This window comes from Bufo bufo, chromosome 5 (assembly GCF_905171765.1).
Source record: "Bufo bufo chromosome 5, aBufBuf1.1, whole genome shotgun sequence".
NCBI classification, from domain to species: domain Eukaryota; kingdom Metazoa; phylum Chordata; class Amphibia; order Anura; family Bufonidae; genus Bufo; species Bufo bufo.
The window spans coordinates 233,874,271-233,900,092 of NC_053393.1; the positions used below are offsets into that span (position 1 = coordinate 233,874,271).

A 25,822-nucleotide genomic window follows, 5' to 3' on the forward strand; every position below is an offset into this window, starting at 1 on the left:
GTGCACTGAACAGAAGAGCGGTCCTAGCAGAGAACAGAAGAGCGGTCCTAGCAGAGAACAGAAGAGCGGTCCTAGCAGAGAACAGAAGAGCGGTACTAGCAGAGAACAGAAGAGCGGTACTAGCAGAGAACAGAAGAGCGGTACTAGCAGAGAACAGAAGAGCGGTACTAGCAGAGAACAGAAGAGCGGTACTAGCAGAGAACAGAAGAGCGGTACTAGCAGAGAACAGAAGAGCGGTACTAGCAGAGAACAGAAGAGCGGTACTAGCAGAGAACAGAAGAGCGGTACTAGCAGAGAACAGAAGAGCGGTACTAGCAGAGAACAGAAGAGCGGTACTAGCAGAGAACAGAAGAGCGGTACTAGCAGAGCACAGAAGAGCGGTACTAGCAGAGAACAGAAGAGCGGTACTAGCAGAGAACAGAAGAGCGGTACTAGCAGAGAACAGAAGAGCGGTACTAGCAGAGAACAGAAGAGCGGTACTAGCAGAGAACAGAAGAGCGGTACTAGCAGAGAACAGAAGAGCGGTACTAGCAGAGAACAGAAGAGCGGTACTAGCAGAGAACAGAAGAGCGGTACTAGCAGAGAACAGAAGAGCGGTACTAGCAGAGAACAGAAGAGCGGTACTAGCAGAGAACAGAAGAGCGGTACTAGCAGAGAACAGAAGAGCGGTACTAGCAGAGAACAGAAGAGCGGTACTAGCAGAGAACAGAAGAGCGGTACTAGCAGAGAACAGAAGAGCGGTACTAGCAGAGAACAGAAGAGCGGTACTAGCAGAGAACAGAAGAGCGGTACTAGCAGAGAACAGAAGAGCGGTACTAGCAGAGAACGGAAGAGCGGTACTAGCAGAGAACAGAAGAGCGGTACTAGCAGAGAACAGAAGAGCGGTACTAGCAGAGAACAGAAGAGCGGTACTAGCAGAGAACAGAAGAGCGGTACTAGCAGAGAACAGAAGAGCGGTACTAGCAGAGAACAGAAGAGCGGTACTAGCAGAGAACAGAAGAGCGGTACTAGCAGAGAACAGAAGAGCGGTACTAGCAGAGAACAGAAGAGCGGTACTAGCAGAGAACAGAAGAGCGGTACTAGCAGAGAACAGAAGAGCGGTACTAGCAGAGAACAGAAGAGCGGTACTAGCAGAGAACAGAAGAGCGGTACTAGCAGAGAACAGAAGAGCGGTACTAGCAGAGAACAGAAGAGCGGTACTAGCAGAGAACAGAAGAGCGGTACTAGCAGAGAACAGAAGAGCGGTACTAGCAGAGAACAGAAGAGCGGTACTAGCAGAGAACAGAAGAGCGGTACTAGCAGAGAACGGAAGAGCGGTACTAGCAGAGAACAGAAGAGCGGTACTAGCAGAGAACAGAAGAGCGGTACTAGCAGAGAACAGAAGAGCGGTACTAGCAGAGAACAGAAGAGCGGTACTAGCAGAGAACAGAAGAGCGGTACTAGCAGAGAACAGAAGAGCGGTACTAGCAGAGAACAGAAGAGCGGTACTAGCAGAGAACAGAAGAGCGGTACTAGCAGAGAACAGAAGAGCGGTACTAGCAGAGAACAGAAGAGCGGTACTAGCAGAGAACAGAAGAGCGGTACTAGCAGAGAACAGAAGAGCGGTACTAGCAGAGAACGGAAGAGCGGTACTAGCAGAGAACAGAAGAGCGGTACTAGCAGAGAACAGAAGAGCGGTACTAGCAGAGAACAGAAGAGCGGTACTAGCAGAGAACAGAAGAGCGGTACTAGCAGAGAACAGAAGAGCGGTACTAGCAGAGAACAGAAGAGCGGTACTAGCAGAGAACAGAAGAGCGGTACTAGCAGAGAACAGAAGAGCGGTACTAGCAGAGAACAGAAGAGCGGTACTAGCAGAGAACAGAAGAGCGGTACTAGCAGAGAACAGAAGAGCGGTACTAGCAGAGAACAGAAGAGCGGTACTAGCAGAGAACAGAAGAGCGGTACTAGCAGAGAACAGAAGAGCGGTACTAGCAGAGAACAGAAGAGCGGTACTAGCAGAGAACAGAAGAGCGGTACTAGCAGAGAACAGAAGAGCGGTACTAGCAGAGAACAGAAGAGCGGTACTAGCAGAGAACAGAAGAGCGGTACTAGCAGAGAACAGAAGAGCGGTACTAGCAGAGAACAGAAGAGCGGTACTAGCAGAGAACAGAAGAGCGGTACTAGCAGAGAACAGAAGAGCGGTACTAGCAGAGAACAGAAGAGCGGTACTAGCAGAGAACAGAAGAGCGGTACTAGCAGAGAACAGAAGAGCGGTACTAGCAGAGAACAGAAGAGCGGTACTAGCAGAGAACAGAAGAGCGGTACTAGCAGAGAACAGAAGAGCGGTACTAGCAGAGAACAGAAGAGCGGTACTAGCAGAGAACAGAAGAGCGGTACTAGCAGAGAACAGAAGAGCGGTACTAGCAGAGAACAGAAGAGCGGTACTAGCAGAGAACAGAAGAGCGGTACTAGCAGAGAACAGAAGAGCGGTACTAGCAGAGAACAGAAGAGCGGTACTAGCAGAGAACAGAAGAGCGGTACTAGCAGAGAACAGAAGAGCGGTACTAGCAGAGAACAGAAGAGCGGTACTAGCAGAGAACAGAAGAGCGGTACTAGCAGAGAACAGAAGAGCGGTACTAGCAGAGAACAGAAGAGCGGTACTAGCAGAGAACAGAAGAGCGGTACTAGCAGAGAACAGAAGAGCGGTACTAGCAGAGAACAGAAGAGCGGTACTAGCAGAGCACTGAACAGCGGTATTAACAGAGCACTAAACAGCGGTATTAGCAGAGCACTGAAAAGCAGTAGTAGTAGAACAATGAACAGCGGTACTATCAGAGCACTGAAGAGCGGTAGTAGAAGAACACTGAAGAGCGGTAGTAGCAGAGCACTGAAAAGCAGTAGTACCAGAGCACTGAACAGCAGTAGTACCAGAGCACTGAAAAGCAGTAGTAGTAGAACAATGAACAGCGGTACTATCAGAGCACTGAAGAGCAGTAGTAAAAGAACACTGAAGAGCGGTAGTAGCAGAGCACTGAAGAGCGGTAGTAGCAGAGCACTGAACAGCGGTAGTAGCAGAGCACTGAACAGCGGTAGTAGCAGAGCACTGAACAGCGGTAGTAGCAGAGCACTGAACAGCAGTAGTAGCAGAGCACTGAACAGCAGTAGTAGCAGAGCACTGAACAGCAGTAGTAGCAGAGCACTGAACAGCAGTAGTAGCAGAGCACTGAACAGCAGTAGTAGCAGAGCACTGAACAGCAGTAGTAGCAGAGCACTGAACAGCAGTAGTAGCAGAGCACTGAACAGCAGTAGTAGCAGAGCACTGAACAGCAGTAGTAGCAGAGCACTGAACAGCAGTAGTAGCAGAGCACTGAACAGCAGTAGTAGCAGAGCACTGAACAGCAGTAGTAGCAGAGCACTGAACAGCAGTAGTAGCAGAGCACTGAACAGCAGTAGTAGCAGAGCACTGAACAGCAGTAGTACCAGAGCACTGAACAGCAGTAGTACCAGAGCACTGAACAGCGGTACTAGCAGAATAATGAACAACGGTACTAGCAGAATAATGAACAGTAAGGCCCCTTTCACACGGGCGAGATTTCCGCGCGGGTGCAATGCGTGAGGTGAACGCATTGCACCCGCACTGAATCCGGCCCCATTCATTTCTATGGGGCTGTGCACATGAGCGGTGATTTTCGCGCATCACTTGTGCTTGCGTGAAAATCGCAGCATGCTCCTCTTTGTGCATTTTCCAAGCAACGCAGGCCCCATAGAAGTAAATGGGGCTGCGTGAAAATCACAAGCATCCGCAAGCAAGTGCGGATGCGGTGCGATTTTCACGCACGGTTGCTAGGAGACGATCGGGATGGAGACCCGATCATTATTATTTTCCCTTATACCATGGTTATAAAGGGAAAATAATAGCATTCTTAATACAGAATGCATAGTACAATAGGGCTGGAGGGGTTAAAAAAAAAATAAAAAAATAATATAACTCACCTTAATCCACTTGTTCGCGCAGCCCGGCTTCTCTTCTGTCTTCATCTTTACTGTGCAGGAAAAGGGCCTGTGGTGATGTCACTGCGGTCATCACATAGTCCGTCACATGATCCATTACCATGGTGATGGATCATGTGATGGACTATGTGATGAGCGCAGTGACGTCATCAAAGGTCCTATTCCTCAAAGAAGAAGACAGAAGAGAAGTCGGGCTGCGCGAGCAAGTGGATTAAGGCGAGTTAAATTTTTTTTTTTTTTTAACCCCTCCAACCCTATTGTACTATGCATTCTGTGTTAAGAATGCTATTATTTTCCCTTATAACCATGTTATAAGGGAAAATAATACAATCTACACAACACCTAACCCAAACCCGAACTTCTGTGAAGAAGTCCGGGTTCGGGTCTGGGTACCAAACATGCCGATTTTTCTCACGCGTGTGCAAAACGCATTACAAGGTTTTGCACTCGCACAGAAAAATCTCGCATTTTCACGCAATGCACTTGCATCTTATCCGGGCCAAAAACATGACGCTCGTGTGAAAGAGGCTTAATACTAGCAGAGCACTGAACATGTAATAAACGTATGACTATCGGGGAACCTAGCAATCACTACTATGGTGGTCTCTAGTCCCATGCTCTGCCTGAACTGCATAAGTGTGGTGCACAGATACTGCTCAACCACCACTTTATATAAATACCTCCCTGAGAAACTGAGGAAGAATAGAAAATGTGTGACCCCATACTAGTGATAATGGATAGGTGATAAATGGTTATTGTAGGTAAATCCATTTAATTTACCACTGAGAGGTAATACGGAGAGATGTGACAGAGACCTGTAAATAACTAAAAAGCGGATTTCAGATTGTATCTGGAATCTAGATATACCTTCTCATGGACGGTCATACAGCTTGCTGCATCTTCTTGTAAGATGTCACTCACTCCATTGGACAGCCTTTCATATTTCAGCTTTGGCTCTTCTTCACTATCATCCTCCTAGAGGGAAAATAAAAGACAACATTTAAAAATGTGATTTTAATGTGTATGAAATAACTTCTAGACTCTTGAAGGTGTTTTCTGGATTCCAGATACTAATGACCTACCCAGAAGTCATCAATATCAGACTGGTGTTGTTTCTGGCACCAGCATCTGCCAAAAACAGCTGATCTGAGAGGTGTCAAGTCTAGGACTCACACCAATCTGGTATTGATGACTTGTCCAGAGAATAGGTTGTCAATATGTAGAAACCGGAAAACCGGCAGTAGTAATCTTAAAGGGGTTTTCCGAGATTTTGTCGCTGGTGACCTATCCTCAGGATAGGCCATCAGTATCTGATTGGTCGAGGCCCGACACCCGGGATCCCTGCTGATCAGCTGTTTGAGAAGACAACGGCTGAATGGGGCTGAGAGCAATACCAAGCAGAGCCGCTATATCATGCACGTTGTTGTGCTTGGTAAGCTGCACAAAGGCCGCTTTCTCAAACTGCTGATCGGCGGGGGTCCTGGGTGTTGGACCACCACCGATCAGATACCGATGACCTATCCAGAGGATAGGTCAGGGATCAGCAACCTCCGGCACTCCTGCTGTTCTAAAAACTACAACTCCCAGAATCCTCTTTTCACTTCTATGGAAGTTACAAGAACAGCCAAGAAAGTGTGCATGCTAGGAGTTGTACTTTCACAGTAGCTGGAGTGCCGAAGGTTAATGAACCCTGGGATAGGTCATCAGTATCAAAATCTCAGAAAACCTTTTTAATGCTGATCACAGATTATTATTTTTTTTTTTAACTGACCAGATTTAATCAATATACATTAGGATAGGACTTAAAGTGGTATTCCCATTTCATCAGACAAAAAGGGATTTTATTTCAGTAAATAAAAATGTATAATGAAATGTATATCGACTGCATAAAACTATTTACCAGCATACTTTCAATTTCCATATCTCACAGTTTTCAAGATCTTTGCTTTAAGTCATTATAGGGGTTTTCTAGAAAAATCCTTTTTTTTAATGGTCATATAGTGTAAAAATAAAACAGAAGCATTACTGGCCTCCACTAATCCCATGCTAGAAATGCCAGTAAAGGCCTGCACAACCAGTCACTGACTGAGACGGGGTACTGCTATGGCTACTTTCACACTTGCGGCCGAGTGATCCGGCAAGCAGTTCCGTCACCGGCAATCTGCATGCAAACGGACAGCATTTGTAGACGGATCCGTCTTACAAATGCATTGCAAGAACGGATCCGTCTCTCCGGATGTCATCCGGAGAGACGGATCCGTTATATATATTTTTTCACATTTTTACGGATCCGGAATTGCGGCATTTTTAATGCCAGATTCGGCACTAATATATTCCTGAGAAAAAAAAAAAAAAAAAAGATCCAGCATTCAGGCAAGTGTTCAGTTTTTTTGGCCGGAGATAAAACCGTAGCATGCTGCGGTATTATCTCCTTCCTGATCAGTCAAAACGACTGAACTGAAGACATCCTGATGCATCCTGAATGGATTACTCTCCATTCAGAATGCATGGGGATATGCCTGATCAGTTCTTTTCCGGTATAGAGCCCCTAGGACAGAACCCTATGCCGGAAAAGAAAAATGCTAGTGTGAATGTACCTACCCTAAGGCCTCTTTCACACTTGCGTTGTTGGGATCCGGCATGCACTTCCGTTGCCGGAGGTGCCTGCCGGATCCGTAACAACGCAAGTGTACTGAAAGCATTTGAAGACGGAACCGTCTTCCAAATGCTTTCAGTGTTACTATGGCAGCCAGGACGCTATTAAAGTCCTGGTTGCCATAGTAGGAGCGGGGAGCGGGGGAGCGGTATACTTACAGTCCGTGCGGCTCCCGGGGCGCTCCAGAATGACGTCAGAGCGCCCCATGCGCATGGATGACGTGATCCATGTGATCACGTGATCCATGCGCTTGGGGCGCCCTGACGTCACTCTGGAGCGCCCGGGGAGCCGCACGGACGGTAAGTATGCTGCTCCCCTGCTCCCCGCTACACTTACCATGGCTGTCAGGACTTTAGCGTCCCGGCAGCCATGGTAACTATTCAGAAAAAGCTAAACGTCGGGTCCGGCAATGCGCCGAAACGACGTTTAGCTTAAGGCCGGATCCGGATCAATACCTTTCAATGGGCATTGATCCCGGATCCGGCCTTGCGGCAAGTCTTCAGGATTTTTGGCCGGAGCAAAAAGCGCAGCATGCTGCGGTATTTTCTCCGGCCAAAAAACGTTCCGTACCGGAACTGAAGACATCCTGATGCATCCTGAACGGATTACTCTCCATTCAGAATGCATTAGGATAATCCTGATCAGTATTCTTCCGGCATAGAGTCCCGACGACGGAACTCTATGCCGGAAGACAATAACGCAAGTGTGAAAGAGCCCTTAGACTGGTGATCGGCTGAGAGGGCCTCTCCTGGCATTTTCAGCGTATCAAACCAGGGCCCGGAGAAGAGACAAAACGGAATTAGTAGGGCAGCGATGGCTAACCTCCGGCACTCCAGCTGTGGTGAAACTAAGACTCCCAGACTCCGCACCCTTTGTCTCTGCAAAGCCAGACATGATAGGAAATGTAGGATTCATTAGGAAATGGTAGTTTCTAAACTCTATGCTCCATATGGACCTTCTGACATCACAGGGTCATGTGAAATTGAAAGCCTCAATCCCAAAATGACCATGCGCCTCCCCGTTAACACTATCAATAGGGTTAGTTATTATTAATACTATTATTATATTACTAATCTTTATTACCAGAGTGCAAGGGTTGTAGATATTTTCCTGCTGGTACATCCCGTGGCTGCCTCAAACCTACATGACTCGCAACATCATAAGGTCCTTACGGCGCATGGAGTTTAGACTAGGGTTGCTGCTGTCATCGAAATAGCGATACCCAATCGATACTTTTGTCCAGCTTTCACTAAGATACCGGGATTTGCCTTTTATCGATACTAGGCTGTGCTACTGCCTCACTCTATCAGGGTGAATAGGACAAGGGATTGAAAGATCCCAGGTTCTAGCCCCTAAGGGGGAAATAGTTATTAAATAAAAAGTAAAAAAAAAAGAAGAAAAAAAAAAAAGACGACTGGTATATCACACCAGTAGAAATTATTTGTTCCAATAACGCTTGTCCCTCTATATACCTGCAGTATCGCAGCAGAACCGCACACAACTGCCGCACAATACAAATGCACTATAATATACTTTCTAACATAGAAAGTATATTATAACATTGTACAAGGGAGGCAATCCATTAGAATATACATAAAGATAAAACATAACCTTTAATAATTTTACTATGAGGGTCCATTCACACTTCCGTAAGTGTTTTGCGGATCCGCAAAACACGGACACCGGCAATGTGCATTCCACAATTTGCGGACCGCACATCGCCGGCACTATAATAGAAAATGCCTAATTTTGTCTGCAATTGCGGACAAGAATAGGACATGTTCTATATTTTTGCGGAAACGGAAGCACAGATGCGGAAGAGTGGATCCGCAAATGCGGATGCGGACAGCACATTCCGGCCCCATTGAAAATGAATGGGTCTGCACCCGTTCCACAAAATTGCGGAACGGTTGCGGACCCATTTTGCGGACGTGTGAATGGAAAAGAAATCCCTCAAAATGAAAATAAATTAAATTATTAAAGTTAAGTAAAAAGCATAGATGTGGTAGGCAATAACAAGTGCTCGGCGGCACCAAATGAGAAACCATATGTCCTACCACAATCCGGGGGGTTCCAGTGCACATCCATAAATCCCAGAGGGAAAGAAAAAACCATCTATCCCTGGGCTAGATGATGATGTGGTATTGAAGGACAGGGTGGGAAAAGAACTGTCCCTGATATTGCCCTACAGGGCTATTCTGGCCCTGATAGCCTAACCACAGACCACCCACCCTGATAAGAGTGACCCCGTCCGGAACCTTACCCTATATAAAAATGGCCCTAGTAAGCCCCTAGGCCCCTGACTTCCAGGTGATCACTATATAGATCTATGTGTTTTTGACTCATTATAAAAAGTATAAGTGTATCACACATATCGATAGCACACCTATACTAGTGCTTAAAATGACTTTTGTGGCCCTATTAACTAGCGTTTGGTGTCCCTAACAGCCTGTCCCTGCTCCACACAGCAACCTCTCCCTACACTGGCCAAACACCGAATGTAAAATGGCTGCCAGATCAGGTCTATTTATATGGTAGGGGGTATGTCCATGTGCTGAAACATCTCAATTGGCGGTCCTGTACCACCTGATGGATGTGTCATGGGTCAAAGTTCTTCCCAATGTAAAAGAATATGGCGGGCACGAATTTCTCCATATGTTCGCATGTTCGGCGAATCGCGAACACGCAAAGTTCGCCGCAAAATGACCGCCGGGCGAACCGCAAGCCCATCTCTAATTGACAGGTAGCGTACTTTTGTGTCCATCACATGGCCAGGAACGGGTTTTATAACATGCAGGCAGAAATCTTGAAAATTGTGAGAAGATTATACAGAACCTATTTTTAAAAATAATTGGATAAACTATGACATTTAATCGTAGATTTGTAATACCCCTTTAAGTTGGTTTCTATAGGATAAGCTTCCAGTTTAGAGGTGGTCTACTAAGGGTGAAACTTCTAATTCACCACAGAACTAAGTCAGGAGATAAGGGTCAGCAACAATTGATATTTTCCTGCTCCTTTCCTAATTTCTGAACAAACCACAACATATTTATGGAGTCAGCCTATATCCGAGAACATGGGAAGAATTCGCCTAAAGTCATTTTATTGCAAATAAAAGAAAAGTTTTTAGGTACTAGCACATTTTTCAGCAAATGTATCAATTTTACTGCTAGTCTAGAGGGATATTTTCCCGGAGATTTTAGTGATCTCAGCATGCACCATAATGGGTGCATTAAAATAACTTATCTATACTCTCAATAAAAAATAAAAAACTATAAGAAACAACAGAAGTATTCAATACAAAAAAAGGTCTAAACCACAGCTACATACCACCCAACTAAAATTATATACACCCATAATATTAAAACCACTGATAGGTGAAGTGAATAACACGGATTATAAAAGTCCCTTGAGATGAAAATAAAATTCCATAAATTAAATTGTAACCACTCTATTAAATACAAAAATACATACCAGTATATATATATATATATATATATATATATATACACACTGCTCAAAAAAATAAAGGGAACACTTAAACAACACAATGTAACTCCAAGTTAATCACACTTCTGTGAAATCAAACTGTCCACTTAGGCCTCCTGCACACGGACGTTTTTTTTTCCCGTTTACTGGCCGTTTTTTGCGTTCCGTATACGGTCCGTATACGGAACCATTCATTTCAATGGTTCCGCAAAAAAAACGGAATGTACTCCGTATGCATTCCGTTTCCGTATTTCCGTTTTTCCGTTCCGTTTTAACATAGAACATGTCCTATTATTGCCCGCAAATCACAGTCCGTGGCTCCATTCAAGTCAATGGGTCCGCAAAAAAACGGAACACATACGGAAATGCATCCGTATGTCTTCCGTTTCCGTTCCGTTTTTTGGTGAACCATCTATTGAAAATGTTATGCCCAGCCCAATTTTATCTATGTAATTACTGTATACTGTATATGCCATACGGAAAAACGGAACGGAAAAACGGAACAGAAACGGAAACACAACGGAAACAAAAAACGGAACAACGGATCCGTGAAAAACGGATCGCAAAACACTGAAAAAGCCATACGGTCGTGTGCAATAGGCCTTAGGAAGCAACACTGAGTGACAATCAATTTCACATGCTGTTATGAAAATGGGATAGACAACAGGTGGAAATTATAGGCAATTAGCAAGACACCCCCAATAAAGGAGTGGTTCTGCAGGTGGTGATCACAGACCACTTCTCAGTTCCTATGCCTTCTGGCTGATGTTTTGGTCACTTTTGAATGCTGGCGGTGCTTTCACTCTAGTGGTAGCATGAGACGGAGTCTACAACCCACACAAGTGGCTCAGGTAGTGCAGCTTATCCAGGATGGCACATCAATGCGAGCTGTGGCAAGAAGGTTTGCTGTGTCTGTCAGCGTAGTGTCCAGAGCATGGAGGCGCTACCAGGAGATAGGCCAGTACATCAGGAGACGTGGAGGAGGCCGTAGGAGGGCAACAACCCAGCAGCAGGACCGCTACCTCCGCCTTTGTGCAAGGAGGAACAGGAGGAGCACTGCCAGAGCCCTGCTAAATGACCTCCAGCAGGCCACAAATGTGCATGTGTCTGCTCAAACGGTCAGAAACAGACTCCATGAGGGTGATATGAGGGCCCAACGTCCACAGGTGGGGGTTGTGCTTACAGCCCAACACCGTGCAGGACGTTCGGCATTTGGCAGAGAACACCAAGATTGGCAAATTCGCCACTGGCGCCCTGTGCTCTTCACAGATGAAAGCAGGTTCACACTGAGCACATGTGACAGACGTGACAGAGTCCGGAGACGCCGTGGAGAACATTCTGCTGCCTGCAACATCCTCCAGCAATGCCAGCATGACCGTTTTGGCATTGGGTCAGTAATGGTGTGGGGTGGCATTTCTTTGGAGGGCCGCACAGCCCTCCATGTGCTCGCCAGAGGTAGCCTGACTGCCATTAGGTACAGAGATGAGCTCCTCAGACCCCTTGTGAGACCATATGCTGGTGCGGTTGGCCCTAGGTTCCTCCTAATGCAAGACAATGTGAGACCTCATGTGGCTGGAGTGTGTCAGCAGTTCCTGCAAGATGAAGGCATTGATGCTATGGACTGGCCTGCCCATTCCCCAGACCTGAATCCAATTGAGCACATCTGGGACATCATGTCTCGCTCTATCCACCAACGTCACGTTGCACCACAGACTGTCCAGGAGTTGGCAGATGCTTTAGTCCAGGTCTGGGAAGAGATCCCTCAGGAGACCGTCCGCCACCTCATCAGGAGCATGCACAGGCGTTGTAGGGAGGTCATACAGGCACGTGGAGGCCACACACACTACTGAGCCTCATTTTGACTTGCTTTAAGGACATTACATCAAAGTTGGATCAGACTGTAGTGTGTTTTTCCACTTTAATTTTGAGTGTGACTCCAAATCCAGACCTCCATGGGTTAAAAAATTTGATTTCCATTTTTTTTTTTTTGTGTGATTTTGTTGTCAGCACATTCAACTATGTAAAGAACAAAGTATTTCAGAAGAATATTTAATTAACTCAGATCTAGGATGTGTTATTTTTGTGTTCCCTTTATTTTTTTGAGCAGTGTAATATATATATATATATATATATATATATATATATATATATATATATATATATATATATAAAAATTTAAAATTCATGAAGAAAAATGAAGGCCACTCACGGATGCAAAGTGTCAATAACCAACACCGTCCGATGGTAAGAAGATATAATGACTGGTTTATCAGATTACACAATAGAAAGGTAGTATACCAGTGATATATGGGCAGATACGGAATAAAATATGGCACGTATACTAAAGGCCCCTTTACACTGCTCAAATTGAGCAGACGACTGTTGGGAAGGAAGCAATCTGTCACGAGGGTGTCAAGAACCACGCCTGACTCAGCTATACCCGGGGTCAGGAAGTCGCAGCGGTTGGCTGCGCGCTCTATGTAAGATAGGGTTGTTTTCTTATGGTAGCTTTCTGAGTTTGCTTTGCAACCCTTTTTGGCTCACTCAGGGATCCGTAGCTCCTTCTCCTCAGCTGTTCCTTGTCCAGCACTCCCAACCTCCTTATATTCCCCTCTCACACTTCTCTGGTTGCCAGATATAGAGCTTCCTGCCTGGACTTCTATTCTGACCCTCTGGAGCTGTGTTGCTGCGTTCTCTGGTAGTTGGTCCAGAACGTTACCCTCCGGATCCCTGTTGGACCTTGGTGGTCTGCTGTGGTCGCCCACCTGGGTGTATGTGTTTGTCTGTATTGTCTGTCCTCTCCCTGGTGTTTCCCTCTTAGTGTCAGTGGTGCGGACTAGCGATCCCACCGGCCCGTTCACTATCTAGGGCTCATTCTAGGGAAAGCCAGGGTTTAGGCACGTGATCGCCGCACGGGTGAGGAACCCGTCTAGGGACGTCAGGGCAGTCAGGTGCCAGCCGCAAGGTGAGTCAGGGATCACCACCTTTCCCTCTCCCTTGGGCAGGGCTTTCCCTTTTCCCTCCCTGTGTGTGACGCCGGTCATTACACAATCTTACTCGTCAGTGAAGGAGACTGCTGCTATTACATGCAGTGATCTCCTCCACAGTATGTCGTCCCCATACAGAATCATTGTTTGCCGGAAGCAAAGTGTGTTTGGGCGGCACGATCTGTTTCTGGCAAACCATGATTTGTGACCACATGAAAGATGCAATTACCCGATGAACAAGCGTTTCGCTCGTTCATCAGGTAATCGGTGGCACCTTTACACTGACAGATTATCGCCAATGAGCGTTTCTAACAATTGACCCAAGGATAGGTCATCAATATAATTTACCAGATTAACGCCTCCAAAACCTACTACTACTACTATGTGACATGATTGATATAACCAGGTAGTGGCCTCAGCCAAAGACTCTAAATGACACCACCAACTTGTTACAATGGCACCTGCCAAGGGGTGGGATATATTCTGGATCACGTGGACAGTCAATTGTTAAAAGGGGATACTTTACTATGTTGTGGATTTTAGTGCTCCAAATAAAATATATTGCTCCCTGCAGCATTGCTCCCATTCACTTGCTGAAGCGATTAGCTATGTCCACTACAGAATGGGTGGGGCTCAGCAGTTCCAGTGCCAGAGCTACCTGAAACAGTTTATTGGTGAGGGCGCAGAAAGTCAGACCCCCTCCAATCTGATACTGATGCCTATCCTGAAGACTGCCCTTCAATAGTAAAATCCTGGACAACCCCATTAACCACCTAAGGGTACTTTCACACTAGCGGCAGGGGACTCCGGCAGGGTGTTCCGGCAGGTGAACAACCTGTCGGATCTGTCCTGCTGCTAGTTCACACGTGCCCCCGGACTGCTGCTCCGTCCCTATTGACTATAATGGGGGCGGGGGCGGTGAGGGCACAGAAAGTCAGACCCCCTCCAATCTGATACTGATGCCTATCCTGAAGACAGCCCTTCAATAGTAAAATCCTGGACAACCCCACTAACCACCTAAGGGTACTTTCACACTAGCGGCAGAGGACTCCGGCAGGCTGTTCCGGGAAGGGGACTCCGGCAGGCTGTTCCGGCAGGCTGTTCCGGCAGGTGAACAACCTGTCGGATCTGTCCTGCTGCTAGTTCACATGTGCCCCCGGACTGCTGCTCCGTCCCCATTGACTATCATGGGGGCGGGGTGGAGTTCTGGCGGCGGAGCGGCAGCCAGACTAAGAGTACTGCATGCAGTACTCCCTGCCTTTTCAGGGAGTAGCATTACTAACCTCCAATACCTCCCCAAGACTGTGGCGCCAACGATAGACTACTACAATTACTACCTCCAAAGAACAACTTGGGGATAGATAATGAGATTTGTCTCAACTGAAAAGCCAGTTCTACTTTACACCAGTTTGATAAATGACCCCAAAAGTGTGTAAACATAGGGTCCCAAAATGAGTGACGATTGCACACACATTGTGTCGATCGGCGCCCGTTTAGCTCCATTTCCATGGAGTCACCATGAGCACTCTTGAGTCCAAACGATAGTTATTGCAATTGTCCTGGTACATACAGTTCCATTACTGTCGGTAACACATCCAGGTTTTAATGGGGCAATGGGCTCTTTACAACCAATGATTTTAAATACGATCACCCAACAAATAAGCATTTGGTTGAATTTTATGAGCGCAGGAAATGGTACTAAAAACACAAACAACGTTCTGCTAATGTAAAACACTGCAACACACGATTTCGTTCTAGTACTATTACAGGGTTGTAGAGGAATGTTCTTGCGATTTAAAATAGAAAAAAAAAATTGGGACAAAAAGCCTGAAAAAGGCATTAATCCAAATGAAAGCAACAATAACGATGCCATCTGCGTTTTTTTATATAAATGCTAAAACAGTTTTGTGCAGTGAAAGGCAAATTCTCTGCAGTGTGTCATTGTAATAACGCTGCCCACTTGACGCGTTTTAAATGCGGAGAACTAATGTGCAGCCAATGTGAAAAGTTAATTCTAGTCTCCTGGCTATTTTGCATAAAAGCACTCATACAGGCCATTAGATAAAGTTGATGTAAATAAGTTTTTGCCATTCTCATTTATAACGGGGGAAAAAAAAAAGGTAATAGTTTCTTTTACGCTGAGGAAAATATATACTTTGAGAACTTAGTGCACTGAAGCATTTTGCCAGGCTGTACAAGCACATAAATACACGGGAAAACTTCAACAATTTGGCATGCTGATGCGCCATTTCATGTTCTGACAGGTATCTTTTATGTTAAGTTAAAGTCTGACTAACTGTGATTTTGGGAGGCATTTTGTCTTGCTGTAAACAAAGGAAATGGAAAATGATTTGTAAAATACAATTCTCTCCGAGTGCTCAATTGCTGAGGACAATACATCACGTTCGAAACAACTAAAGGATTGAAAAAAAAGAGAACGTAAATGGAAAAATATATTTTTTTCTGTGTGCCTTGAAAAAAAAGGAAAAAAAAATAAACATTTTTTTTTTTGGGCAGCACCCCCTTTAAATATATATATTTACTATTTATCACTTGACAGGGAAAAGCTTGCTCGCACCAGGACTTCTTGGGTAAACACAAGGCAGCGTTAATAAAAAGAAAATCAATAATTTTTGTTAAATTTTAATAATCCCGAAAACCTACAAATAAAACCATCAGCGGCTTGAGTCGAGATGACAGTTAGCTCCGTCTCCATGGCAACGCAATGAAATAGTACAAGTCCTGACTAGAAGCAAAGCGCAGCCATGAACAGAGTGACATTTACCCCATACAAGAAAACTCGCAGCCTTCCTTTCAAAAATCAATTTCTTAAAGAACATGTTTTAAGTGTTTTTTTTTTTTGTTTTTTTTTAAATGTACTGCACTTTAATTAAACAGACAAGCCGATCAAACTGTCCCGTAAAAACAGAAAAGTCAACATTACTAAAAATATGCTTAGTACTTTAAATGGTCTTGAACGGGAGAGGAGGGAAACGGGTCATGGCGTTTTCCTGAGGAGCAAGGAAAGTCGTAAAAAGTCAAGAGGCGACCGATTAGTAGTTCTCCTTTAGAATTATTCCGCGTTTATTGCACTTTTCATCAACAATGCTAAAAACTATCCATGAACCCTTAAACCTCTCGTATTAAGACCCTCGATCACACAACTAATCATAAAAACACACCCCAACCATATTTTTGATTATAAATAGACAGAACTGCCCACTGGACTCCTAAGCTCAGAATGAGCAGAGATCTAAATAAATAAAACACGTTATACCAAATCGTATCCGAAAAACCTGTACATCAGTGTGTTCAACCACTCCTGTTCTACACCATGCTGCCCAATGATAGAAGAGAAACGTTCACTTTAAAGGTTATGGACACCGCTGAAACGATAAAATTTTTTGATTGATTTACATTTATTTTGTGATCTAAAAAAACGAATTTTTGCAAATGGGTTTAATTAAAAAAGTTTGCTTTGTTTGGCTCCTGCAGCTGGCAAGTATTGTATATACAATACACAGCAAGCTGCAGAATGCCGATCGGCGATAATGCCAATCACAAACATTTAACAAGTTATGCCTCCAGTAACGCAGGGAGTGAAAAACGAAAACTAAAAAACTAAAAATCCTCTGGGGCTGAAAGGGTTAATGGAGATAACCAAGCACTGTGCTCGGACTCTCTTCAGCAGTTCCATAGAGAAGAATAAAGCGGCAGCCTGCATGCTGGACTACTTCTCTACTCACAGGAGAAGACACAGGACCCCCATACTCATGACCGGTGGGGTTCCCAGCTGTCAGACCCCAGTCTATCAATCACTTACTATTCCTCCTGTATTTAGGGACAGCCCCTTTAAAAGGGCATCTGTCAGCAGCTTTGTACCTATAAAACTCGCTGACCTGTTACGTGTGCGCTTGGCAGCTGAAGGCATCCGTGTTGCATATATTAAAACATCATTTTTCTCAGCCATGCGGGCACATATGAACATGGGACCAACACATATTCTTCAGCTGCCAAGCACAGATGTAACCGGTCAGCCAGTTTCATAGGTACAAATCTGCTGACAGATGCTCTTTCATGGTGGGAAGACGCCTTTAACATTGACACAACCTAGTTATTATGTAGGTGTAAAGCAAAAATATTTTTTTTCTATAAGTCTTCGCTGTCACAACATAATTTTCCTTTCACACAGACATCAGCAAACAGTAAAATGAGATCTTTGGCTCTGCCTAGAAGTGATAGCACAAAAGACAATTTTATATACTCTGGTGAACTCAAATGGCTATTGCAAACCATATCAATTCCACAAGGGCTACAGTATGGAGCCTAATGATACAATTTCACGGCATCACTGAATGGCAATGTGAGAGTATGGGAGCCTATGAGAACTCGGACTCTCATGAATCCTTGGCTCCAATTGCCCACTTTACTTGCCAGAATACATCAAAAATCCTAAATAAAAATCCCATTTTCGAAGGTCAGAATCCAATCTGCCACATCTTGATTTAGCTTTTTTGTGACTAATCCAAAAATAATTAAGTGAAACACAGCTTTTTTTTGCTATAACTCAAATCAAGTAACTGTACAACACACATACTGATCAGAAAAGTACGGAACAGCACACCCTCCTTCAGATCCATGCTTTAAAGCTGCTTCAGTCCCTGCTCTGTCACCTTCTGTCCTGACTCCGCAGGCCAGTAATGCTAGGAAAGACCCACTGAGCCAATCACTGACCCTAGCAGTGACACACCAGAGAGTATGTGTCTGTCATGGCCCATAAACAGGTAGGAACAAGAGTTAGGGACCACTCAAATGAGACGACCTTGACGCGGTGAGTGGCTTATTACGCTTTGGCCAAAATGTACACCAATGTCTCATCCAGCATGGAGGCAGGGCAGAGTGCTGGATGTAGTGTGCGATCACATTTGCATTTTCCGTTTGTATATGTATTTCGCCATAGTGATATGCACCTACATATGGGTTGTGCTGACTCAACCCCCCACATTTTTTCTTTGTAGTTTATATTGGAGGCGTGGCGATCTCCTTTGAGTCAAGCACACCTGACCAGTTAATCTGTCCTGGAGGCTGGTTTTAAAGTCAGTATAAAACTGAGTCTGCTTATATAGAACCTACCAGTAGCCATTTGGCTCCAGGAGAAGTATATGGTGGGCTCAGCATGCATGTTGGTACTTGCATCCCTGGATCCGATGAAAGCTGTAATGGCACCGGACGGGGTTAAAAGCAGAGTGTGCTTGGCTTGCATGCTGACCTGCATTCCCTGGACTTTATGTGGCTGTCATGGCCCATAAACAGGTAGGAACAAGTGTTAGGGACCACTCAAATGAGACAACCTTGACGCGGTGAGTGGCTTATTACGCTTTGGCCAAAATGTACACCAATGTCTCATCCAGCATGGAGGCAGGGCAGAGTGCTGGATGTAGTGTGCGATCACATTTGCATTTTCCGTTTGTATATGTATTTCGCCATAGTGATATGCACCTACATACGGGTTGTGCTGACTCAATCCCCCACACACCAGAGAGTGCCTAAGCATTTCCGGCGTGTAAATCTGGAACAGAAAGTGAGAGCAGAATGGACCGAAGCATCGTTGAACGAAGGATCGGTGTAGGTGAGTAATGTTTCTTTTTGTCTGGCCCATTGCCTGGTTCTTTCATATTGATAACCTATCCTGAGTATAAGCCATAATCTGACTGGCGGGGTCTGACACTCTGCACCCCTGCCAATCAGCTGCTCAGCAGTAGCTCTGATGCCAGAAGTAGTGGATGGAGCTGGTTACTGTGGAGCTGCTCCCAATGAAAAGAATGGAAGCCGGGCTGCAGTAAACAGCTCCGTCCACTACACACCATGTAGTTCCAGCACCTACTTCTGGTGCTGGTGCTACTGCAGAACAGATGATAGGCAGGGGTGTGGGGTGTTGGACCTCTGCCGATCATATCTTGTTGGCTTAGGCCTCATGGACACGGCCGTATGTATTTTGCAGACCGCAAATCCGTATCGTCCGTGTTACATAAGCATTTTTTACAGACCCACTTATTTCAATGCTTCCGTGGTCTACATTTTGTGGCCAAGTAAAGGAAAGGTTCGGTCTTTTTGCAGAACGGACATATGGATATAGGAAGCACATGGACCATCCATGTGCTTTCCGCACCACTATGTCTGTTCTGCAAAAAGACAGAACCTGTCGTTCACTTGGCCGCAAAATGCGGACTACAGAACCATTGAAGTCAATGGGTCCACAAAAAATGTGGACGCCAAACAGACAGCATCTGGATTTTGTTGATAGCAAAATGGATACGACCGTGTGCAGGAGGCCTTAACCTGAGGCCCTCAATTTAAAAGACTGGAAAACCCCTTTGATGGTCAACTATAAATTATATTATGGAAAAGCACAACCAACAATTTCAGAAAAATATTACAGAATTATTACATGTGAAACGTCTTCACTGATGTTCCACAGGCCGCGCTGGCATTGATGGGTGGGAGGTTCTCTTTTTGGCACTTTTTTTTTATTTATTTTTTTATTTCTTGTTCTTACGTACTTGTATTTTTTCCTTTATATTCATTGTATTTCCTTCTGGGCTCAGGAAAGCATAGCCCTGCACTGTCCAACATATTGATCGCTGGTAACTATGATCAAATGCTAACTGGTCATTAAATGGCGTGTCTGGTTTTTAAAAAAATGTGCCTCTAATAACAGATAAGAAAATTGTGTCATTTACTTCCTTACTACCGTATTATTTACTACGTTTCAGTTGTGCTTTGTTTGGCAGATTTGGCACGTGCACCTCGTATATAAACAGTACTGGAATAGTCATTGATTTCCAGTTATGATATTCACGTGACCTCAGGATGTGTCTACACAGTGCATTTTCCATGCCGAATAAATGCCCAAAAAATGCTTAAGAGAGGTTGTCTCATCACAGACAATGGGGGCATATCACTCGGATATGCCCCCATTGTCTTATAGGTGTGGGTACCACCGCTGGGAACCGCACCTATATCGAGAACGGACGCCTGAAAGTGTTGGAGGGCGCACTGCCCATGTCTTATAGGTGTGGGTACCACCGCTGGGAACCGCACCTATATCGAGAACGGACGCCTGAAAGTGTTGGAGGGCGCACTGCCCATGTCTTATAGGTGTGGGTACCACCGCAGCCGCACTTAATTTATTTTCTAAGAGGCCGATAGAAAAGGGAAGCGTGCTAGGTGATGGCCGGACCGGTGCTCTCCAGCCACCACCTTGCGGGGCTCCGTTCCCGATATAGGTGCAGGTCCCAGCGGTGGTACCCGCACCTATAAGACAATAGTCTGTAATGAGACAACCCCTTTAAGGACTCAGGCACACAAACGTATTTTCCATCCTTGTCCGTTCTGGTTTTTTTTTTGCGGATCATATGCAGAACCACTCACTTCAAAGGGTCTGCAAAAAAAATGGAAGTTACTCTGTTTGCATTTTGTTTTAGTATGTCCGTTCCGCAAAAGAATAGAACATGTCCTAATATTGTCCGCATTACGGACAAGAATAGCGCTGTTCTATTAGGGGCCAGCTGTTCCATTCCGCAAAACAAGAATTGCACGTGGACGTCATCTGTATTTTTGGCGGATCCGTTTATGCGGACCGCAAAATACATACGGTTGAGTACATGAGCCCTAAAGGGCATCTGTCAGCAGCAGATTTGTGCCTATGAAACTGGCTGACCTATTGCATGTGCGCCTGGCAGCTGAAGACATCTGCGTTAGTCCCATAAATATGTGTTCTATTCATTTTAATGGGAATGAACTACAGAGTGGATTAATTTATATTGTGGAAGAATACAAATGACGTACTTTCTTCCGCAAGGAAACAGAGGCTGTTGGTCTCATATGGATGTTCCCCACTAAATGGGGCTAAAATTGCTTGCAGATCCACGACAGGCACAGATGCAAATCCGAGGCCGAACTGTAAGGATCAGCTTTCTGAGGCGGATTTTTCCAACATGCCGTCATTGCCGGTTACCTTTGTACGGTATGTCCAGCTTTACAGCAGGGATCATTATGGAAGACTTCAGCATATCAATAATGCAATATGGAGGACAACTTCCCTGCACTGGGATTTAGATAACTAAAGCAGAATTTTGTCAACGAGATAAAATTTAAATACAGGTGAAACTCGAAAATTTTGAATATTGTGCAAAGTTCATTTATTTCAGTAATGCAACTTAAAAGGTGACACTAATATATGAGATAGACTCATTACATGCAAAGCGAGATATTTCAAGCCTTTATTTGGTATAATTTGGATGATTATGGCTTACAGCTTATAAAACCCCAAAGTCACAATTTTGAGGTACCCTTTGCTCAGGGGGTATGGAGTAATTAGCTGACTACAGTGTGACACTTTGAGTCTAGAATATTCAACCTTTTCACAAAATTCTAATTCTAAGCTGCATTAATGCAATTCCTTTTAATTTGCATTACTGAAATAAATGGACTTTTGCACGATATTCAAATTTTCCGAGTTTCACCTGTATAGCGTATGAATGCGTTGACAAGTGGAGTATTCGGTGCAGAATTACCATACAGAATACAGAACTGGAAATCAGTGACCGAATACAGTACAATGTAACTCCATGCACAAATGGGAGGTAGAATTTTTTTTACAGCCGATTTCTAGATTTTACGATCTGCCGCATATTCTTTATGTTGAGGGGATCTTTCAATTTTTTCTGCAGATGTCAACCTGTGGTGAAACGTGCGAGAAAATCTACAGAGACCAACAATTCCATCTTTCCGATAATGATGGATAATTGCCCTCTTAGCGCAACATTGCCAACATGTAAAAGGAAGGTCACACACTGAAATTTAGAAAGCAGTCACCTCGGATTCTTCTGTGGATTCCTCATGAGACATTGTTTCCTACAAAAAAAAAAAAAAAAGAAAAACATGGAATTTTAGTATGAGACGAGAAAGTTATTTACTCTTATTGTAACATCTTAATGGTGCCCAGAGCTGATTTTCAAATCCAAAATTATACATCCACTTTCTGTTTTTTAAGACTAGATCTGTTTGACCATTTGGAAAGCTAAAAATAAATGAAACTGATTATTCTAGTTTTCTTCAAGTTGTTCATTGTTTTCAGCACAGATACTACTGTATTCTAACAGGATGGTCCACCTAAGAAATTGAATGCACATTTCTAGGATAAGCCATTAATGTTCTACTGATCAGTGAGTGTCAAACAGCTGTAAAACCGCCAATCACTATAATAATGTCAAAGCCCTCATTGGCAATTGACTATAACGTGATGACCAAGTAAAAAGGTAAGTGAAGCCAACAGGGGCTGAAGAGGAACAGCTAGTTCTTAGCACCACTGACTATCAATTGTAGCCATCAGTGGAGGTCACAGTGGTTGAATCTACCCTCATTGATGGCTTATCTTAGCAATTTGCTATAAATTTCTTAAGTGGGAAGACTACGTTAAAGGAAATTTGTCAACAGAAGGCGCCGACTATCTTATGTTTATGGAGGTATGTCAATTCTCCCCAACAGATGATCGGGGGGGGGGGGGGGGGGGGGGGGGATGCAACTTGTTATCTACCAATCTGATAATAACATACATAGTTCTGCACTATACTAACAGGTTGGTTGAGTAACAAAAATGCTACTGTATATAACCTGCTTTATTAAAACCTCACAAAGTGACAACCAACTGCATTAATGATGCTTAATTAATTAATAAATGAATAGTAAAAGCGATTAAAAGAAACTTTGTAATATATCATCAGACAACGACGCTCTCTTCTCTTATTATTCTCAACTCACTTAAGACAAGCTGCCTGCTCACTGAAGGTTCAGATTACACAGAAGTCTATGGAGAGGGGAGGAGGGGGATAAGGATGGAGGAGCTGCTACAGACAAGCAGAGAAAGAGAGACTAACAGAGAGACTGCAGCTTGTTTGTTAGTGATTTTTTTGTCTTATATAACAGCTGGATTTACATCTAAACTGCTCACTGCTGCTGCATAATGTTCTCCATTACTACTGCTGTTTCTGAAGGTGTGCTACAGAGATTTAGGAAACAGAATCTCCTGTTTCTCCATGCCATATGTATGGCAGACATGGTACCAGCTAGTCTCCTCCCACTAGCTAAGAAAAAATAAAAGTACAGACAGATTACATAGATAAATACCACTAAAAATGCCAGATACAAGTCATGTTATGCCCAAAAATGGTGTTATTCTTTATACACACACACACATGGCAGCTTATCCTGAAAGACTACCTGAAACAAGAGTTATACTTTAAGCTTTTCAGTTACCATTATCACGATAAACAGATGGTAAAATTATTGATCTATACCTAATCACCCGGTCTCAACCATCAGATAGACAGGAAAGGTTACTAACTCAAAAGCAATAGGAAATGTTTTGAACATAATGGCTGGCACATTTTCTGAAATAATAAAACTATACGATGCAAGTGACCAATAATTCTTCATGTATCCATTGAAAGAAAATTTGCTGATCTGCAGCCTTCTTCAAGAGGTCAGCAAAATGAAGATTTACTTAAGCTATTTATAGTGATCAAGAGCAATAAAATGTTACACCAAGATGCTGACAGAGAGTGTAAGCAGTTCTTGACCTACCTATTGAGAAACAAAACTGCATGAACGTGCAGTGATCAAGAAAAAGAAGAGTTAGTTACTCACATAAACTCAACCAACATATGAATCCAATTCAATGTCAAATACTGTATTTTTCAATCTATAAGATTTACCTTTTCCCCCCCAAAGTGGGGGACTTGTAAAGTATAAATTGGCATCGAATAAAGAAAATACTAACGAATGCTTCCATTATGGAAGTGCTCAGTAGGGGGCAGTATGTATGGTGCAGTCCAGTAGAGTGTAGCGCACTGAGCTGGGTCCTGACAGAGCACAGTATCACAGTTTGGCGCAGAGAGTTTTCTCCAGAGTTGGACCGGATTCTGGAGAAGGAAAAGTAATTTGTTTTACTTTTTGTCTGATCTGAGTTCTGATGAAAACTGGGGGTCTGATCTGAGTTCTGATGAAGATTGATGGTCTGAGGTCTGATGAAGATAGGTGGTCTGATGAAGACAGGGGGTTTGATCTAAGGTCTGATAAAGATTGGGGATCTGATCTGAGGTCTGATGAAGATTGGGGGGCATGCTGAAGATTTGGGGGTCTGATCTGAGGTCTGATGAAGATTGGGGGTCTTATAAAGATTGGGGATCTGATATGAGGTCTGATCTGATGCGGGGGCCTGGTGAAGATTGGGGGGTCTGATCTGAGGTCTGATGAAGACTGGGGGCCTGATGAAGATTAGGGGGTTTGATCTGAATTCTGATGAAGATTGGGGGTCTTATAAAGATTGGGGATCTGATATGAGGTCTGATCTGATGCGGGGGCCTGGTGAAGATTGGGGGGGTCTGATCTGAGGTCTAATGAAGACTGGGGGTCTGATATGAGGTCTGATGAAGATTGAGGGTCTGATATGAGGTCTGATGAAGATTGGGGGTCTGATATGGGGTCTGATGAAGATTGGGGGTCTGATATGAGGTCTGATGAAGATTGGGGGTCTGATATGAGGTCTGATGAAGATTGGGGGTCTGATATGAGGTCTGATGAAGATTGGGGGTCTGATATGAGGTCTGATGAAGATTGGGGGTCTGATATGAGGTCTGATGAAGATTGGGGGTCTGATATGAGGTCTGATGAAGATTGGGGGTCTGATATGAGGTCTGATGAAGAGTGGGGGAATGATAAAGATTAAGGCCCCTTTCACACGGGCGAGTATTCCGCGCGGATGCGATGCGTGAGGTGAACGCATTGCACCCGCACTGAATACCGACCCATTCATTTCTATGGGGCTGTTCACATGAGCGGTGATTTTCACACATCACTTGTGTATATTCTGCGTTTTTCACGCAACGCAGGCCCCATAGAAGTGAATGGGGTTGCGTGAAAATCGCAAGCATCCGCAAGCAAGTGCGGATGCGGTGCGATTTTCACGCATGGTTGCTAGGTGACAGTCTATTCACTGTATTATTTTCCCTTATAACATGGTTATAAGGGAAAATAATAGCATTCTGAATACAGAATGCTTAGTAGGTGATCAATTGAGGGTTAAAAAAAAAAAAAATAAATAAATTAGCTCACCTTCTCCTCTTGTTCGCGTAGTTCCCGGTCTCTTCTTTACTTCTTTAATGATGAACTACCGGCTAGGACCTGTGGTGACGTCAGATCACATGCTCCAATGACATGGTCCATCACCACGGTGATGGACCATGTGATTGGAGCATGTGATCTGACGTCACCAAAGGTCTTTTAGCCCACAGCTCATCATTAAAGAAGTAAAGAAGAGACTGGGAACTACGCGAACAAGAGGAGAAGGTGAGTTAATTTTTTTATTTATTTTTTAACCCTCAATTGATCACCTACTAAGCATTCTGTATTCAGAATGCTATTATTTTCCCTTATAACCATGTTATAAGGGAAAATAATAACATCTACACAACACCTAACCCAAGCCCGAACTTCTGTGAAGAAGTTCGGGTTTGGGTACCAAACATGCGTGATTTTTCTCACGCGAGTGCAAAACGCATTACAATGTTTTGCACTCGCGCGGAAAAATCGCGGGTGTTCCCCCAACGCACCCGCACATTTTCCCGCAACGCCCGTGTGA

At 44.3% G+C, this 25,822-nt stretch overlaps 1 protein-coding gene across 1 annotated transcript in view; it reads right to left on the bottom strand.

Moving 5' to 3' along the window:
• The window catches only part of VPS41 (VPS41 subunit of HOPS complex), a 321,046-nt gene that overhangs the window by 274,160 nt on the left and 21,064 nt on the right, over window positions 1–25,822 (bottom strand). The window contains exons 2-3 of the mRNA XM_040432167.1: window positions 22,000–22,038; window positions 4,858–4,965 (exon numbers count right to left, since the gene is read on the bottom strand). Of these exons, the coding sequence (XP_040288101.1) occupies window positions 4,858–4,965; window positions 22,000–22,038 (147 nt within the window). The remainder of the gene's footprint in view (window positions 1–4,857; window positions 4,966–21,999; window positions 22,039–25,822) is intronic.